This window comes from Callithrix jacchus, chromosome 11 (assembly GCF_049354715.1).
Source record: "Callithrix jacchus isolate 240 chromosome 11, calJac240_pri, whole genome shotgun sequence".
NCBI classification, from domain to species: Eukaryota; Metazoa; Chordata; class Mammalia; order Primates; family Cebidae; genus Callithrix; species Callithrix jacchus.
The window spans coordinates 100,264,336-100,280,302 of record NC_133512.1 but is presented as its reverse complement, the minus strand read 5'-3'; the positions used below and the strand labels follow the sequence as shown (position 1 = coordinate 100,280,302).

Genomic DNA, 15,967 nt, shown 5'->3' with positions numbered 1-15,967 from the left:
GCTGTGATTACAGGCATGATCCGCTGCACCCAGCTTATAATTTTCTAAAGAGACTGACATTCTTATGACAATTAAAAATACTGAAAATAAAAACAAATTATTATAACATAGTGTAGCGGGGCAGACAAGAGAAGTGACTGAGTTTCTGCTCAAGGCCAGCTGAGGCAACCTCACAAGAGAGAACCAGGAAAATGCATACCCTGGCCTAAAGCTTCTCCTCAGTGCAGTCTCCTGATTGGCTAACCTCAATCAATGAGAAGTCAGAAGGTTTAGGATCTCTCAGTGTACTCTGTCTCATGGAGCTGAGAGCAGGGAGGGGAAAGATGAAGAGTGATTCTTGGAGGGGAAAATGGAGATTTCTGACCTTCATGCATCTCCACAATCAATTCGCTATTCACACAACAGCTAGAACAATCGTCATTTAAAACAAATGGATGCATATTATAAACAGAGTTCTATACCTCTTGCTTTCTTCCCCTGACAATATATTTTAGAGATCGTGCCTTATCAGTACACATAGATCTGCCTTGTCCTTTTAATGGCTGTCAGGGGCTCGATTGTACAGACTCCCTTAATTTATTACTAAGTTTCTAACCAATGAATATTTTCCCCTAGATTTTTTGGCTGACACAAATAGTGATGCAACAAACATTCTTAAAGATGATTTGGAGAAAGTACACTAGTGTATCTACAAGATAAATTCTTAGACATGAAATGGCTAGGTCTCAATATATGCACATTTGAAGTTAATAGACTTTATCAAATTGTTCTCCAGTGTGCACTCTGATCAAAAGTGAAGAAGGCTTTTCCCATTAAATATCAGAGAGATGTTCAATGAATCTCATTGAAATTTAATTTGTGCTGCTTTGATTAAGAATGATGTTGAACATTTTCTATATGTTTAAAAGTGATGGGGTCTTCTTTCTGTCAACTGCCCTGTTCATACCCTTTGCTCATATTTCAATTAAATTGTTTCCTAATATTTCCTGAGTATTCTTTATAGGATAAAGAAAATGGCTTTTTGTCTGCCAGATTAAAAAAAATGCTCACCAATTTGTCTTTGGATTTGGCTATGTTTGGCCATTCAAGATGTTTAAAAAAATTATGTAGTCAAATTTATTAACGGTTCCTGGATTTGCATCTTCATTAAAAAGACCCTCTATATTGTTTATGAAAAGTATTCCACCATACGTTATTATTTTTTATTGCCATGTTTAAATCTTTCATCTAGCTGGAATTTATTTTGGTGAATGAAGTAGGGCATCTCAGGCTTCTTTTCCTCACATGAGTAGCTGGTATTCTTACATCATTTACTAAGTAAACCATTTTCTCCACTGATTTAACATGCCACTGCTAACATAACGTGTATAAGTCTTGGTATTTATTTCTGGATTTTTCATTCTATGCTACTGATCTGTCTATACTTTAGTACACCAATATTAGTTTATCTTTACAGTAGGCCTATTAAATATTTTATTATCTACTATAGATAATCTTACCTATTAAGCTTTAATTTCAGAATGTTCCCAGCCTCTGCATTATTTTTTTTGTATCAATTTTCGAATTTATTATGACGTTTTTAAGTTTCCCATTAGTAGTGTTTGTGGTCATATCGTCCCAGCATCTAAGTGCTTTGGATGTCTGTCTCACTTCCTCTCTCTTTCTCATCTTTCTTCCTTCTACCTGAATTTCACTATGTACTCTCTCTCTCTTAGTTCATGCCTACCCATAAACTTTTCCTAGTCTGCTCCTGCAATTTATAATCAAATATACAGTAGGTTGGCCGGGTACAGTGGCTCACCCCTGTAGTCCCAGCATTTTGGGAGGCCCAGGAGGGTGGATCACTTGAAGTCAAGAGTTTGAGACCAGCCTGGCCAATATGGTGAAACCCCATTTTCTATTAAAAATATAATAATTAGCTGGGTGTGGTGGTGGGCACCTATAATCGCAGCTACTCAGGAGGCTGAGGCAGGATAATCTCTTGAACGTGAAAAGCAGAGTTTGCAGTAAGCTGAGATTACCCCACTGCTCTCCGGCCTGGGTGACAGAACAAGACTCGGTCATAAAAAAAAAAAAAAGATACAGCAGGTTGTGGTGAAATAAAAGACACTTATGGACATGAAGCTGGTAAATCAAACTTGATACCTAAAACAAGTATCATGTTACATGTTCCTGTGCATTTCAGAGAATTGACTTTGGGACAAAATATTGTATCTTCTTTTTGTTATCATCATCTTTTTTCCTCCAGTAGAAGAGATGAGATGGAAATAAGAATAAATAATTTTTTGGGAGAAGTATAGTTTACAATTATTCTAAATTTATCTCATGTTGAGAAAAAACAAATTATGAGTTTACATTTAAAATTTGTTTTTCTAAGAGTTTCTATCAAAACCTATCAGGTTTGAAACGTCCTTGTTAAATAAGGAAAGTTATTACCTCAAACTGAAAATGTCACTGATTACCACTGGTTTCTACACACAGAATATCTGAGGCATTTTAATTAATTTACCTCGAAGTAATAAATTAATAATGTAACCCCTTTAATCCTTTTGGGCTTCTTGTGGTCTCATTCTACTCCACATTTTTAAGATCTTCTACTTGGAGCGTTAAAATAGATGCTGAGTTTATTTTGCCTTTAGGTTTTCCCTTTGCTGTATATCCTGCACCTTATTACTAAGTTAACATTTTAAAATATAGTTTTATCAAGTATCTTCATTTTTGAAAACTTTCAGTGCTTTCCACATCTAGTAAAAAATGTTCTAAATGCCAAAGCTGGCAAAAACCAAAAGCAATGGCAACAAAAGCCAAAATAGACAAATGAGATCTAATTAAACTTAAGAGTTTCTGCATAGCAAAAGAAACTATCACTACCGTGAACCAGAAACCAACAGAATGGGAAAAAGGTTTTGAAATCTACCCATCTAACAAAGGGCTAACATCTAGAATCTACAAAGAACTGAAACAAATTTACAATTAAAAAAAAAACATCAAAAAGTGGGCAAAGAATATGAAAAGACACTTTTTAAAAGAAGACATTTATGCAGCCAAGAAACGTAAAAATAAAGCTCATCATCACTGGTCATTAGAGAAATGCATATCAAAACTACATTGAGATGTCATCTCATGCCAGTTAGAATGGTGATCATTAAAAAATCTGGAGACAACAGATGCTGGAGAAGATGTGGAGAAATAGGAATGCTCTTACATTGTTGGTGGGAGTGTAAATTAGTTCAACCATTGTTGAAGACAGTGTGGTTATGCCTCAAAGATCTAGAAATAGAAATTCCATTTGACTCAGCAATCCTATTACAGGGTATATAGCCAAAGATTATAAATCATTCTGTTATAAAGACACATGCACACGTATGTTTATTGTGACACTGTTTACAATAACAGAGACCTGGAACCAACCCAAATGCCCATCAATGATAGACTAGATAAAGAAAATATGGCACATATACACCATGGAATACTATTCAGCCACAAAAAGGATGAGTTCATGTCCTTTGAAGGGACATGGATGAAGCTGGAAACCACCATTCTCAACAAACTGACACAGGAACAGAAATCCAAACACTGCATGTTCACACTAATAAGTAGGTGTTGAACAATAAGAACACATGGACACAGGGAGAGGAACGTCACACACTGGGGACTGCAGGGCTATGGGGAGGCTTAGGGAGAGGTAGCAGGGGATGGGAGATTGGGGAGTGATAACTTTAGGAGAAATACCTAATGCAGATGACAGGGGATGGATGCAGCAAACCACAATGGCACATGTATACCTATGTAACAGACCTGCACATTCTGCACGTGTACCCCAGAATTTAAAGTACAATTTAAAAAAATCATTTGAGAAACTTTAAGAAAAAAAAACAACATCCTATTAGGGGTGAAGAGACCGTATCTCCCTGATGCATCTCTCTGTTGGCTGGCTTTATTTTGTCTCTGGATAAAGTTCAAAAATCTCTTGAACAGTGAATGGACTGCACATCATCACACAATATCCCAGAAATATTGTTTCCTGCTATTTAACTTCTTGATAAGAAACGTTAATCAAATGGCAGAGTTTACACAGTAGGTACTCAGTAAATAAATGTTGGATGAACAAAGCTACATTCTCCAAGAAAATCTCTAATATAATAATTAATACATTTTACAATCTAACCCAACTGATGTTCATACAGTTAACATCCATCAGTTCAGCTGTTTTCAGTTCCATGTAATATAAGGCAATACATAAATGACTTAAACAATAGCAGCCAACAAATGTATCATGTCATAGTAAGAAGGCAAGATGCATGTCAACATCAAAATAGAGAAATTGCAGTCCTGTTTTGATTAAGTTATATTTGTTGTTTCTTTAATTTTTCTTTTTAAATTTTATTTATTTATTTTTGAGAGGGAGTCACTCTGTTGCCCAAGCGGGTGTGCAATGGCACAATATCAGCTCACTGCAACCTCTGCCTCCAAGGTTCAAGTGATTCTCCTGCCTCAGCCTCCCAAGTAGCTGGGATTACAGGCATCTGCCACCATGTGCCACACCCAGCTAATTTTTTCTATTTTTAGTAGAAATGGGGTTTCACCATGTTGGTCAGGCTGGTCTTGAACTCTTGACCTCAGGTGATCCACCTGTCTCGGCCTCCCAAAGTGCTGAGATTATAAGTGTGAGCCACTGTGCCTGACCTATTTGTTGTTACAATAAAGACCCAAAATAACAATAACAATGGCTTAAAACATACAGAATTCTATTTCTCTCATGAAAACCTTTGGGTAGGTGGCCCAGGGCTGATATGCTATCCAAAGTTCAGACTACTTAGATATTTTCCCTTTATTCCCTCTTTTGTTCTAAGATGGCTTCTTTAGTTCTCACATCACAGGTTCATTTCTGGAAGGAGGTTGGGAAGGAAGAAAAAAGGAGAAATAGCACACATCCTTCCCTTTTAGGGTCTTCATCCAGACGTTGCCCATGGCCCTTCCATTGCCTTGAGCTCAGTCACAGGGCCATGTAACTTAAAGAAAGCCTGAAAAATATTGTCTGTAACTGGTGGTGGTTCTATGTCAGGATGTAAATTCTATTGCTATAAAAGAGGATTGTAAATTTTGCAGAACAATGAGCAACAGCTTAATGACTTTGTTAAGAAGCTTGGCTCTTTTCTTTTTGTTCCTCGGAGACTGAAATAGTCTCCCCTTCCAAAAGGCACAGGCCATGTGAAGGAAGCTGGATACCTGAGCAAGAGCAGGGTGATGACGGGAAGACAGGGGAAAGGGCTGTGGCATGGGCATCCACACCTGTCTACCGCGATCCTCATTCCTGAGTGCAAACTTTCTTCTCTAGCCAACCTCGACGATTTATTACTTCATAACTACTTCACATCTTGTGCTTAACTAAACTAGTGCAAGCCCTTGCCTTCCTCCATGTAGAAGGCGATTCCACCTCCTTCCAGGCTACCCAAATATAAACTTTCCTTCAAAGATTTGTTACTCCATAGAACTTCTGTGCATGCATAAAACAGTGGCCTATGATCCTAATTCTGTGCCAGTATTTCTAATACCTGGCATATAGAGAGAACTGACTTGCTAATTATATTTGCATGAATCAATGCAAATTCTTGAGAATGAAACTTTCTTCATTCTTTGTTTCTCTAGAGTTCGTTTTAGAGAAACTCCACTCTTATGTGGAGTGGGCGACTGACTGATTTAAAAGATCGTAGTATTATTTATTTAGGTTTAAGACAGTTCAACCTTGAGACAGAAGAATAAACAGGTGGTTTTTCAGGTTCTTCTTCTGTGAGCCGGCGATCTTTCAAAAGATATTTTATTTACAAAACAATGAGGAATAGATTGTAAAAGTATAACTCTAAGTAAATTAACAGAATGAGATAAAGTGAACTCTAGTTTACTATAATTAAAAAAATATTTAAAAGGCAGAAAACCCAAATGAAGTTGCTTATATCATAACAGTGAAATTAATGAGCAATAGATGTGGACCAAATATGCTTGATTATTTTTTTAATGAAAAGTTTGGGCATAATGTAGGAGGGACAGTGAAGTATTTCTATAAATAAATGCTGGTTGAAGGTGCTCCATCAATATCACATTAGCATTTCAAGTTTTACCACTATAATGTGATGTAGTAATAAAATATTAAATTAGTTACTGGAATTGTGAGTACTTTTCTATATAATTTATGTTTGAATAAAATAAATAGAAGACACTCCATAGAGAATATCATTTCAACTGAAATCAATATCTAATTAGTATAGAAATAAAAGTACTCAAATATTGTTAAGATAAATGTAGAAAGTAATGTGAAAGGAAATACCGTGATTATGGAAACATTGCTTAGAGTCAACAGTATGAATAATAGTATTCAAAAAAACCAAGCACTCTAAATGTATTTCTTGTCTTAATAAGCAAAAATAAAATTTCATGCTGTACTGAAGGGAAAAAAATCAAAAATTAAGGAGGAAACTTATACTAGAATAATAACTTATCAATCATTTAAAATAATGGTCCAATCAATACAAAAATAAGCTATCCGTAACCTAGAAGCGGTCTTTTCTAAAGTTTAGAACAGGGCATAGTTAATGTCCAGGTGTCAAACTGGTATTAGTCTAAAAGCAAATTAAATATCCTAGCACTGTTATTTGTGTGCAGTCTAAGCAGGGAAAAGCCTTAGCTAACTCTGAAATTGAGAATGCTGAACTCGATTTTACAATGAAACAAAACTGACTTTATAGTCAGTGATCACTTCTATGAACTACATTAAGTCTATAATCAGGTTCAGAAATGATTTAACTTACTAAATGACATTACAAAGATTATATGTCACTCTGCGTGCATCAGATTAAAAATGGTAGAAGGACCTATGGAAAAGTAGTCTTAGGAGAAATGACATTGTGTTTGCCCTGGCTGCATGCCTTGCTGTCTCCTCTCCTTGTCCCCGCTTCCTGGGCTGTTTTTCCTCCTACTCAGCGTTTGTGTTCTGCTTTGTGCCCCCAAGCTGCAGAGAAGTACGATGCTTTAGAGTCTTTTTTTTTTTAATTTTTTATTGCATTTTAGGTTTTGAGGTACATGAGCAGGACATGCAAGACAGTTGCATAGGTACACACATGACAGTGTGTTTTGCTTCCTTTCTCCCCTTCACCCACATTTGGCATTTCTCCCCAGGCTATCCCTCCCTACCTCCCCCTCCCACTGGCCCTCCCCTTTTCCCCCCAATAGACCCCAGTGTTTAGGCTTTAGAGTCTTGTTATTCAAAGCCTGGTCCTCTGACCGACCTCATGAGCATCACCCAGGACCTTTTAGGATTTCAGAATCCCAGACCCCAATCCTGACCTCAAGAATCAGAATCTTAAGATTTTCAAGAGATTCCTATGCACACAAAGCTCTGAGAAACATTGCTTTTGAGTCCCAAGAATCCGGTTTATACAGAACAGCAAGCTATTCTGAAACACTGCACTGTTCATGGCTGTACGGTTCCACGAGAACACATTTCCACGTGATTTCTGGAGTCATGGTGCTATGACTGGTTTTCATGTCAAGTTTTCTAAAACCAAATGTGGTTTCAAAGGTAACACAAAGATTTAATTTTATTTTAAAATGTCTATTTTAACTTTTAAACACTGTAGATGAAAAACACCTTCAAAGTGCCTTGATGATTACCAGTGCATTCAGTTATGCTGTCGAGCTAACATTTTTTAGATTTGAAATAAAATTCTTCCACTATCCCTGCTTAAGTAATGCACATACACTACAAAGTAAGCTACTACAAATAAACAAATCTCATACCATTTGCAGTTTCTTCTATTTGTGAATCTCAAATTTCCCAATGCTTTGCAGTTAAAATCAAGTTCAGAAATAAAAGGGATGCTATGGGTAAAATAAAAGTGCAACTGTCATCCGTAGCCCTGGAGTGAACTGTGACATCCATCTAAGCAGCCACTCTGTCTATGTGGATTTATTTCACATTAAGTAATTGCAACCCACTTGACCTTCCAAAATACAGCTTTCATTGTCTTATGTATTGTCTTATGTTATTTGAATAAAATGCATTTTGACTCTAAATCATTTTGAAAGGCTGTAACTAAAAGTATGATTCTGATGGAGAAGGTGGGGCCATCTGGACCCTGAGTTAATTTGATGTATCACTTCTTCCGGAGTCCTTTGATCACAACACATTGCCACCTGTGAACTTCTCCCCTGTATCACCCTGATCCCAGTCAAGTCATTCTCAAGTAGAAGCAGTTGAGTCATCTTGATTCATTTTTGATGTGAATCAAACTTTCAAGCTAGGACATGCCATGAAACAAATTACACATTCCCTGTGGCCTACTAAAAAAATTAGTTTGTTAGAGCAAGAGTCTGGATTTGAGAATAAAATCATAGAAATAAATAATGTATATTTCTCACAGTAAAAGAGATATTTGTTCTAAAATTACTTCAATTTCTTTGTGGTGTAACTTTCTAGCATTGAATTCATCCATTCTTTCAGTCAATGTGTCAATAGGCGGTTACTGAGTGTGCACCTAGTTACATAAAAGATTGTAAGATAAAAACCCCTAATTGTAGGAATCTCAGTTCAGAAGAGACAGGTGCTCAACAAACCATTACTAAGCAATGTAATAAGAGTGTATTGGACGTAGGTTACTGGTTCTAGGAAATAATAGGAAAGGCACTGCTAGGTTAATTAATATTTTATTTTGCTTGGTAACTGGCCCTATCTTTTTAAAAAATATGTATGGTTATAGGGTTTGCAATTATATTTGAATCAAGTTGGTTTGGAAATAAAGCATTTTCCACCATTAAGAATTACAATGTCCATAATCATCATAGGGAGAATGTCAGTTTTAAAAATGAGAACTGGCTGGGGATGGTAGCTCATGCCTGTTATCCCAGCACTCTGGGAGGCTGGGGCAGCGGGTGGATCACTTGAGGTCAGGAGTTTGACACCAGTCTGACCAACATGGTGAAATTCTGTCTCTACTAAAAATACCAAAATTAGCCAGATGTCATGGTGCATGCCGGTAAACCCAGCTACTCAGGAAGCTGAGGCAGGAGAATCACTTGAACCCAGAAGCAGACGTTGCAGTGAGCCAAGATGGCACCACTGCCTGGGTGACAGAGCAAGACTTTATCTTAGAAATAAATAATAAAAATAAGAATTATAAAAAACAAGAGAAATATTAAAATTCCATCTAAATACAAAAAAATACTTTTAAAGAAATCCTTAATACTGAATTTTGGAAGTATAGTTGGACCTCTATATTTGTGAATCCATCTGTGAATCCAACGAATGGCAGATAGAAAAGAAACAATAAAAAAAAAGGAATACAATGATAAATCTAAGTAATCTAGAGATGATTTAAATTATATGGGAGGCTGTGCATAGATTATATGCAAATACTGTACCATTTTGTAACAGGGACTTGAAAATGCACGGATTGGTGTAGAACAATCTCCCCACAGATACGGAGGGACGACTTATATTCATTTAATCTCACTTGATGCTATAGGCTTTTTGCATATGTGTAAGAACACAGTAATCTTTTCTATCATGGAGGTGATTTTCTACTTTGCCCATTATTTACACCACATTTAGATTCCAGCCTGGCTTTCTTTTGCTACTCACTACACTTCTGCACTACTTCTGAATTAATTGATATAATGAGCTAGTGTCAATTACTTTCAATATTAGGCTGAGCTAATATTAACCCACAATAATTTAGAAAGTAAATATACCATACAACATTATATACATACTGAATTCCAAAACTAAGTATCAAGGATGTTTTAGTTTTGTGTCATTTGGAAGTGTCTAGCTCATTGCTTCCTTCTACGATACAGAGAACCACCTGCTCTGGATGTAAACACCTTCTGCCATGTGTGGCTGGATGCCTCAGTGCCCATACAACATAGTGGCTATAGGAAAGGTCGGACCACCTACTGCTTTCACTCTTCCACCTCCTTATCACCTGTTCTGCTAGGCATGATATTCAACATTTTAATAATAAACAAACAGCTCTTCAGGCCCAGGCAAAGTGTTCTGAACTTTATGAAGTACTTTATTTATTATCCACCTGTAACTCCTCTACTATCCAAGTTTCTGTAGCATTTCATATCTCTTTTAAGACCTATCAGATTCTTCTGGGTTTGCATTTTTCATGAATCAGATCCCCACCCCACCTCCACCCAAACTGTAAAATCAATGGAGATGAAGCATCTTTGTAGCCTTGATAACACAGAGCCCAAATTTTATAAAAAGTAAGTGTCTATTAAACTTTGGGTGAATTTTCCATTCCTCAGGATCATTCAACAAGATGCTTTTGTTTATATTGTATCTTTCCCCAATAATGTTTTCTTCCTCTCGTTTTCTTCTCTTGCAGTCCTGTCCATTTATTGAGTCTCAACCCAAAAACTTCTGTGCCCAAAATGTTCATGTGATTCCCCGTGTGAAATCCCATAGTACTTTATTTGTCGCTGCGTTATGCTGTTTTTCACTTCTTCCTTGTACTGCAGTTTTCATACATACGACATTTACTTCTATGTAAACTATAAGCTCTTCTGCAAGGCTGTAAATACAGTGTTAGTCATCTGTTTTCCATAGTGCTGTGCCTAAAGTAAGGGCTCAATCAGTGTTTGTTGCAGGAGTAAAGGTTAGTAAAAAATTTGTGGAAGAACAGCACAACTACTGAGAGCCGGCAGCTCCATGCCAAACTGAGCCAACCCCTGCTACAGATGGTTTTAGGCATGGCTAATGTTAAATTGGGAACAGGAGTTGGAGATTGCTATTGCTGAAGGCAGCTCCATCAGATTTTATAGCAAGGAACTACTAGGGAATTATGATAAAGGGGGTGCTTGCAGGGTGGCTTTTTATCTGTCCTTTCCTGTGACCCATGATTATAGATTCTGCTATTTGAATCTGGAAGATTTTTCCTATTTTTGACAATTCCCTACTAAAGTCTGGATGTCTTTTGTGAATACTGGTACATCACAATGAATACCTTTGTTATCTGTGAGCATCTTGACCAGGATTATTTTAAAAAAGCATGTCGTGGGGTAAATGAAGAGAAGAACTGATGTGAGATGAGGGATGGAACCAGGAGAAAGGAAAGGGTTTGTGCCATCGAAACAGAGGTGTTTGAGGACAGATTTCAACCCCACAATTTCTGAGGGACAGTCCAGCTGTGCCCTGGAGGCTGTTTTCAGACACCTGCAGCTTCCATTTGTAGGCCCACTATTTCCTGCCTGTTAATTAACTATGAATACTTCAGGAACATTATCTCCAAACCTAAAATTACTTGTAAGATAGAGATCATTGTCCTATTTTTCAAAGGTGAAAACTAAGGTTCAAAGAGATTAAGAAGTCACTATTAGTTATCTCAATGAAAAGATATAAATTTGAACACAAAACCTGTGTTTTTCCCCCTGTGTCATGCTTGCTGCTTCTTTAAGCAGGCTGCTTTTATTATCCAGTGGGAAATAGGGAGAGGTGTTCGGAAGACTTAGAAATCCTTTCTTTCTCGTTTAGTTTATTTTCATTGCTGCTGTCCTGGCCTTATTTCAAAACCTCAAATTGCTATGAAAAATGTGGTGATGCCCCTCTTTAAGTCAGTCTTTGACTTAACAAAGAACAGAATAAAATAAGAAATAAGACAGCTTATCTTCTATCTTTCATCAGGAGGAAACTTAGCTATTGTCTTCGTTTTGGGGTAAAAGAAAAATAAAATGAATCTGTGATATTCAAATAAATCCCTCAGTTGTTTGTTAGTGTCTACTGTTTACTCAGAAATGGGAAGCAGCAGGCCTGTGATACATCATCTTTGTTGTGCCTGGCACCTCCTATCATGAATCATATTAATCTGCTTAAACTAACAAGGATTAATTACCTTGGTAAGGCAACCTGGCATTGAAGTGATATATTGCCCAGACAGCTTGGAATTTGGCCACTCATAAATCTCATTTGTTGTTAGTTTATTTCTGTTTGTCTCTTTCTCTGACAGATGTGTGCCCAATCACTGTGAGCATGGTGGAAAGTGTTCGCAAACATGGGACAGCTTCAAATGCACTTGTGATGAGACAGGATACAGTGGGGCCACCTGCCACAACTGTGAGTGCCAATTTATCTCACTTTAATCTTGTAATTGCATGAGAATCTCAAGTTTTCAGCTGTGCTTTAAAGCTCAGCAACCTGAATAATCCATGTAATACATCACTCAAATCTGGAAAACCAAGATTCCATTGTCATTTCTCCAAAAAAATAGTATTCTACTTGTTAAAATATTTTCTCTGGTGCCAATTGACTCAAAAAGAAGGTCCAACATTTTCACTGTTCCATAAACATGTAGTTGAGATTGGAAGGCCAAACTTGGATTCGCCTCTCTGTGTCTAACCTATGCCTGTTTGAGTGGATTGTTTGGGAAATTGTGATAGTGTGATGTCTCTGATGGACCCTCATTTATCAATTAATCAGAGAGGGATACAGAGTGTAATTGGAACATTTAGTTTCTGGATGATGACTGCCTCATGCTTTAGCTCAACTATTTGGCTACCTTTATTTAGATAAAAGAAATGAGTCTGAAATTGAATATCTAAAAGTTAATAGACATAAAATGTAAGAACGCAAAAATACATTTAAATGGCAAAAATAAAAAGTAACATGCAAAAATGATTAGTAAAACATAAATGTGCCTTGCTTTTTTATAATAGCTTTATTCCAAAAGGTTAAATAAAAATTAATTTTTTTACTTAACATTCTTAATTTAATGCTAACTCTATAAATGTAATATTAATTTTCCAATAATGCATCGCTATTTGTGAAACACTTTTGAAAACAAAGCACTTTTGAAAACAGATTTGGCATAAATCATAATTAAGAGAAGAGAATCAGCTGTTGGGTAGTGTGTACATCTGTCTGTGCCTGTGTGTGTGTGTGTGTGTGTGTGTGTGTGTGGTGTGTAGGGAAGGAAGAGTGAGAAAAAAAGAGAGAATTCAACCTTCCCTCAGTATGCCCAAACACTGAAACTCTAATATCTAAACCCTCTGATTATATGAATAAAACGCTCTTCATCTTACTTTTAGGAAATAGTGACAAGAAAACTATCTCAGAGTAGAGTCCTGGGCACAGTAAAAATGTCATACAGGTCTCTAATCCTTTCCATTGTGTTATTTGTAGTAATATGCAGCAAGAAATCATGTTTTGAATGTACTGCAAAATGTTGACTTAAAACGTTGCACACATTTATTTATTTAGGTAGATATTCAAAAACGAAGCAAAGGAAATCTTGACAAAACTAACAATGGGAAGATGTAAACAAGGTCAAAATAGACACAGTAGATTCATTATCTGTGTTTACATGTTTGAAAGTATTTTAATGAATAAAGAACAAAGAAAAGAGGTATAACTAAAATTGGGCCTTACCAATCACATCAAAATATTAACTTTCGGCATGCAACCTTCATTATATAAACGATGATGCTAAAATTACATAACTTTGATGAAACTGGGTACCTTCACTCCATTCGTATAATTTATATTGTGCATTATAAATACCATATTGAATCACAGGGATCTTGTTCCTGAAATACAGTAATGCTAACCAATGGTAAAGGGCAAGAACTCTGTGGTGGTTGCAAGAATTTTCTATCTCACTGATGACTTTTATAATGAATTGAAAAGCAAGTTATGCTTTTTTTATATATCTGCTTCCATCATTAAAATACACAGCAAAAATACGAAAAATTTAAAAATGTATGCTACTGGTTGAGTAGTTGAGGTTTGTTTTGTTTAAGGATAATCACTCCAAGGATTAGAAATATCTTAAGTGTGTTTAGTTTTGGCGCTAGTTGGCAGCTCAAAACGTTTTTAATATAGGAAAATTGTCTTTTGTTCTGCTGTTCCTTCCTACTTGTTCCTTGCTCCATGTTTTTCGGTCTTTAAAAGGAGATTCATATAATAAGGCTGGGCACAGGGGCTCACACCTGTAATCCCAGAATTTTGGGAGGCCAAGGCGGGCAAATCATGAGGTCAGGAGTTCAAGACCAGGCTGGCCAGCATAGCAAAACACTGTTTTTACTAAAAATACAAAAATTAGCTGGGCATGGTGTGCATGCCTATAATCCCAGCTACTCGGGGGACTGAGGCAGGATAATTGCTTGAACCAGGACCTGGGAGGTGGAGGTTGCAATGAGCCCCTGCACTCAAGCCTGGGATACAGAGAGAGGCATCATCAAATAAATAAATAAATAAATAAATAAGCCTGAGCTTTTGTTGTCTTCTCCAAATGAAGCCAAAATTTTGAATATCAAACGTGTGCATAAATAGAGGTGAAGAGACCATACTGCATAATTCAAGAGAGGGTTGGCTGGAGACTATTTTGTTTTGAAAAATACACATTGTAGCTAATTGAAGGCCATTTGCCTCCTAATAACCTGAAAGACTTGATACAGTCTTACTTACCCACATAGAATTGCTAAAATTTCACACAGCACATAATGTAAGAAGATATAATGTATGCCATTCAGTGACACAGAATGAACAATTTTACATTTTTACTAAATCAGTAACGACATTCACAGCAAGAAGATCAAATTCAAAAGACCCCAGTTTCTGATGTTTCTGACACTAGCTATAAAATCGTCAGGTCATGTGCCTTTGTGGTAAATCATTTGATTTTTCTTGGACTTTCCTCAACTGAAGTCTCCTGGCTTTCTGAAAGCCAATGAGCTGAGATGTGCAGCTGCTTATTCTGTGTGCTGTGGGTTTAAACCTTGCAAGTTATGTAAAATATTCTGCTTCATTATTTTCTGCAGAAGACCAAGGATTCATCTTGAAATTATGTTAATTATTTAAAATAGTATTTTTTAATTAAAAAGAAAAGTAGCTAACTAAAATCTAAAGTTTAACATGACCAAACATTTGTTAGAGTTTCAAACATTACAGGTTACAGTATTTTACCACACTTTCTACAGCAGCCCAGGCTTGGTCAAGCTGAGGGCATTATGAGTGCCCTGTGATCATCCAGGCTAGAAGCTCTAGTTCAAGATGAAACAGAGAAACCCTTTTGATTGTTCACACTGCCTTGCATTGACTTTTCTAACTTGTACCCTAAGCCATTTCAATTATTTGAGCCTCAGTTTTCTTCTGTATGAAATAGATAAGTAACAGTGCCCACCTCATCAAGCCATTGAGAGATGAAATGAAATGACTCACTGAAGATGCTGAGAAAAACTTTGGCATATGTGGTACTCAGTAAATTTTTGTCATTTCTTCACTTTCAGAGCAGTTGTCCTTTTGCTCTAAACTTTTATACCAATAATTGCTCAAATTACACAATTTGTCTCTTAATTTCATGTCACCATACATTATTTGCTGTCACTTTTATGGCAGATTTTGAACGCAGTAAATGATGGGTTTCCATAGCATTTTGCTCCGGAAGAATTTAAGAGCATTAAGAGAAATCTGATACTTCCTAAACCTATGTCTCTTTTTTTCATTTGTTGGTTTGTTTATACATGATGACTTTGTTTTTACATAAATTATCTGTAGGGCTTAGAGGACTGTCATTCATGAACCAGTCCCCTGAGGAGCCAGAATGTCTCCCTTTGAGTTGAGGAGACAATCCCACAAAGCCAAAGATCACAGAAGATAGTCACATCACAGGAAAGGGAAAGCCAGTTTTTATTGTTTAAAAACAAAAGAGGTTAGTTTGTGACAAAATGCAAATACATTAAATTTTTGCAGTTTTATACTTGAAAAAAATGTTCTTATATAGGCATTCCACTCCCAATAAATCTCTTAATAACTGGCTAGTAGCATATCTGAACATCAGATCATGACTAGAGACTAAAGTGATCATGTTGAATAGTTTGTGTGTGTCCATTGAATTGACATATCCCTGCTTCACTCTCCCAAAAGCACTGTAAGAATGTGTCTTTGTAAAAAAAAATTTCGTTTCTAGCTGTA

At 36.5% G+C, this 15,967-nt stretch overlaps 1 protein-coding gene across 1 annotated transcript in view; it reads left to right on the top strand.

Annotated features, from left to right (window-relative positions):
- Positions 1–15,967, top strand: part of CNTNAP2 (contactin associated protein 2) — a 2,303,447-nt gene that overhangs the window by 1,345,190 nt on the left and 942,290 nt on the right. Inside the window, exon 12 of the mRNA XM_078343568.1 lies at positions 12,006–12,112. Coding sequence (XP_078199694.1) covers positions 12,006–12,112 — 107 coding nt within the window. The remainder of the gene's footprint in view (positions 1–12,005; positions 12,113–15,967) is intronic.